The 3,148-nt window shown below is 40.2% G+C and overlaps 1 protein-coding gene across 1 annotated transcript in view; it reads left to right on the forward strand.

Annotated features, from left to right (window-relative positions):
- LOC106529481 (interleukin-31 receptor subunit alpha) overlaps nt 1-3,148 on the forward strand; it is a 26,502-nt gene that overhangs the window by 20,416 nt on the left and 2,938 nt on the right. The window contains exons 13-15 of the mRNA XM_014024929.1: nt 1,035-1,178; nt 1,274-1,352; nt 1,455-1,536. Coding sequence (XP_013880383.1) covers nt 1,035-1,178; nt 1,274-1,352; nt 1,455-1,536 — 305 coding nt within the window. The remainder of the gene's footprint in view (nt 1-1,034; nt 1,179-1,273; nt 1,353-1,454; nt 1,537-3,148) is intronic.

Here is a 3,148-nt window from a genome sequence, read left to right on the forward strand (position 1 = left end):
GACCAGAAACACCTTTTGGAACCAGAAACACCTCTGGGACGTGTCTTTAAGCCGAACTTCCTCATGGCAGAGCGCACCCCCTCCCCCCTCCCCACACACACTGCCCTGCAGACTCTCGGGTCAAAGTGAAAGTGAAGCTTAACTGTCTGCTGAGCTCTCAACATTAGTTCTCAGTCAGTGAAGCTCTTTTCAGATTAAAAATACCTTTGAGGAAATGTATTTTCAGATGCCAAGTAAACTACATCACAGCGCACACGAGCCCCCGTGTGCAAACCCCCCACCCCCCTTCCATCGAACAGGAGAAACAGAAGTGGAAGGTGGTTCTTAAAGAGACAGAGGCCAATTTCAAGGCGTTTAGAAGAGGAAGTGGTGAGAAGATAAGTTTATTTTCTATTTAAACATAAAAACAGCATTTTAATAACAGATAAAGGTGACATAGATACTTTATTATGGTATAGTATTTAAAAATATGCCTGAGAAACACATAATATAGGCCCTTTAAGAAAATTATTGACTGTCTCACTCATGCTCCTGTTCTAGCCTTTGCAGACCCAGCCAGGCTCTTTATACTACATTTTGATGCCAGCTTTGGTAGGATTGGTGATTTGCTCAATCAGGACTACCAAGAAGGCTTGCATCCTGTAGGTTTTACCAGTTGGAAGTTGAGAAACTCTGAAAGGAATTATCCAGTCCATCAACTTGCGTTTGTGGCCCTACAGTGGGAACAGACAACAACCTACTGACCTACGTCCTCACCACTTCTTCAACTCAGTAAAGGGTCTTACCAAATGGATGCCCAATAGTTTTGGTTGTTCTCAGTCTGAAAGCCACACAGTTATACTGTATATGTTACACTTTTTTATAATTTGCAAGAAATATTCACATGCAGTTTTGAGATTCTCTGCAAATATGAGAATAACTTTGATCATAATTCCTTTCTATTTTCTTTTTGTGAAAAAGAAGCTTCTCTTTAATGTGTCTCCACTTACCAAAACAAACATGTATACACTAACCTAACAACTTTTTTTTTTCAGATATTACATTGAATCACAAGTTTAACAGCTGGGAGCTGAAAAATCTCAAAAGTGGAACAGTACACCAGGTCCAGATATCTGCCTTTACCTCTGCAGGAGAAGGAGTACGAAGTGCCGCAAGCTTCTTCAAAACTCATCATGATGGTCAGATAAACTCAGCAACTTCCCCTCAACAAAATCTTCTTTGAAAACCATTTCTCCTGAAGATTCAACTCTTTGGATTTTGTTTTTCTTCACAGAGAAGACGAATCTGATTGCTTTAATTGCAGTCTGTGTTGTGGCCGTTTTGCTGGTGCCTGGGTGTCACGTAATACATAGGTACACACTGTATATGTTGTTATATTCATATTTTACATAGGTTAATATCTATTCCTCACTGTGCCAAATAACTCAACAATAACCTTCACCTCCTCTGCCCAGGCTGAAAGCCACCATCTGGCCCAGCATCCCCAACCCTGGAAACAGCAACGCCGTGCAGAAAATGGACAAACCCAGTCAGCTGGTATGTACCGGTTTCTGTCAGTCCATCATCAGTAAAGGATTTATTTCACTGAACCGTGACTGTTTGGGCAAACTTTGAGTTGCGGTCTCATTGATTTCTGAGTGTTTGTGACCAGTGAGCCATGTGGCTGCATTTGAAATGGCCAATTTCTGAAAACTGCAGTCCATTTTTGTGTTGACATCCAAAACCTTATAATACAGATTTTGCAAAGTGCTTGAAAAATGTACTGTAGGTCAGTTATTCCTAAAGTTGAGGTTGAAACCCACTTTGTCATGAACAACATCTGAGGGGCCCTGAGATTATTTCCAGAAAATAAAGCTAAAAATAAGAGACGATATTGCTAGGATTTTTATGAAGTAAAAGGACAGCAGACATAAATGATTAACAATAATTTAACAGTTGTTTAGGCTGTTTGTTCTGTCATTGCATTAATGTTTTGTTTGTTTATAATAAGGTTTGCTCAGCTAAACCAACGATCGTTGGTGTCACAAGTCTCTGCTGCTGTTATTTTGTTCTTCAGAACCAAAAACATTTTGGAACCACTGTTCCCGCACTATACCCACCTTAGCAGACACCCCACCATGTGTGATTTCATCTACTGGAGTCCAACTCTCCAAATAAAGTGAAGAAAATTTGAACTAGCTTTTAATCAATATTTATGATCAGTGTGGTTTTTAGACCGAGACATTTGAGGCTGTAGCCTCAGATGTTTTTGTCATAAGAGAAATTCAGCTCTGTCCGTCCTCTTTACCCACATCTTCCTTTCCACATCATGGAGTCTCTGGTGACCATGGCCGGCAAAATGCAGCATTAGTTTAATAGAATTATGGAAACTAAATTGAGAAGGATTCTATACATCTCTGAATATTTTTGAGCTGACCAACATACTTCAATGATAGGACCATTTGGTCTTTTCTTCAAGTAATGTTCTGTCAAATATTTGTCAGTAGTTACAACCATTGATATTTGTTAATGGATTGACGTCACATGGTGAGATGTGCAGAGGTACCACCGTTGTTGTTGATGATCAACATGGACCGTATGTACAGGTGTGCAGAGCCCATGAAAAGGAAGAGCGACACATCAGGAACTAAATGTTTTATAAATTAACACATAATGAAATTCACAGACAAAAGCACAAGGAATAACATTTCACATGTAAGCTTCGTACATTTTTCTCCTCTTTGCATCTTCTCTGAAGAGCGGCAGCATGGGAGTCTGAAAACAAGTTTCAAATGAGCTGAAAACAAAGATTGTTCACCGTCATGGTTTAGAGGAAGGATACAGAAAGCTATCTGAGATTTCAGCTTTCAGTCTCCACTGTGAGAAACATTGGGCCTTATGCAAGAACATGTTCGTATTCTTATCCTAAATTTCTCCTACTTTTGTTCGTACAAAGGGTTCGTACGAACATGTCACATCAGATTCAACAAACACTTCTATCTTCTGGAAACGTGCGTAAATGAGCTGCGTAAATTCCACCTGGTCGTATCCAGCTGCACGTGCACGCGAGAGGAGATTAGCATAATTACCACCCCAAAAACACCATATAAGGCAGCTGTGTGAAGCTGACACCCCACCCACGTCAAAAAATCCATCCAATAGTCTGAGT

Source organism: Austrofundulus limnaeus, unplaced genomic scaffold (genome assembly GCF_001266775.1).
Source record: "Austrofundulus limnaeus strain Quisiro unplaced genomic scaffold, Austrofundulus_limnaeus-1.0 Scaffold447, whole genome shotgun sequence".
Classification (NCBI taxonomy): Eukaryota; Metazoa; Chordata; class Actinopteri; order Cyprinodontiformes; family Rivulidae; genus Austrofundulus; species Austrofundulus limnaeus.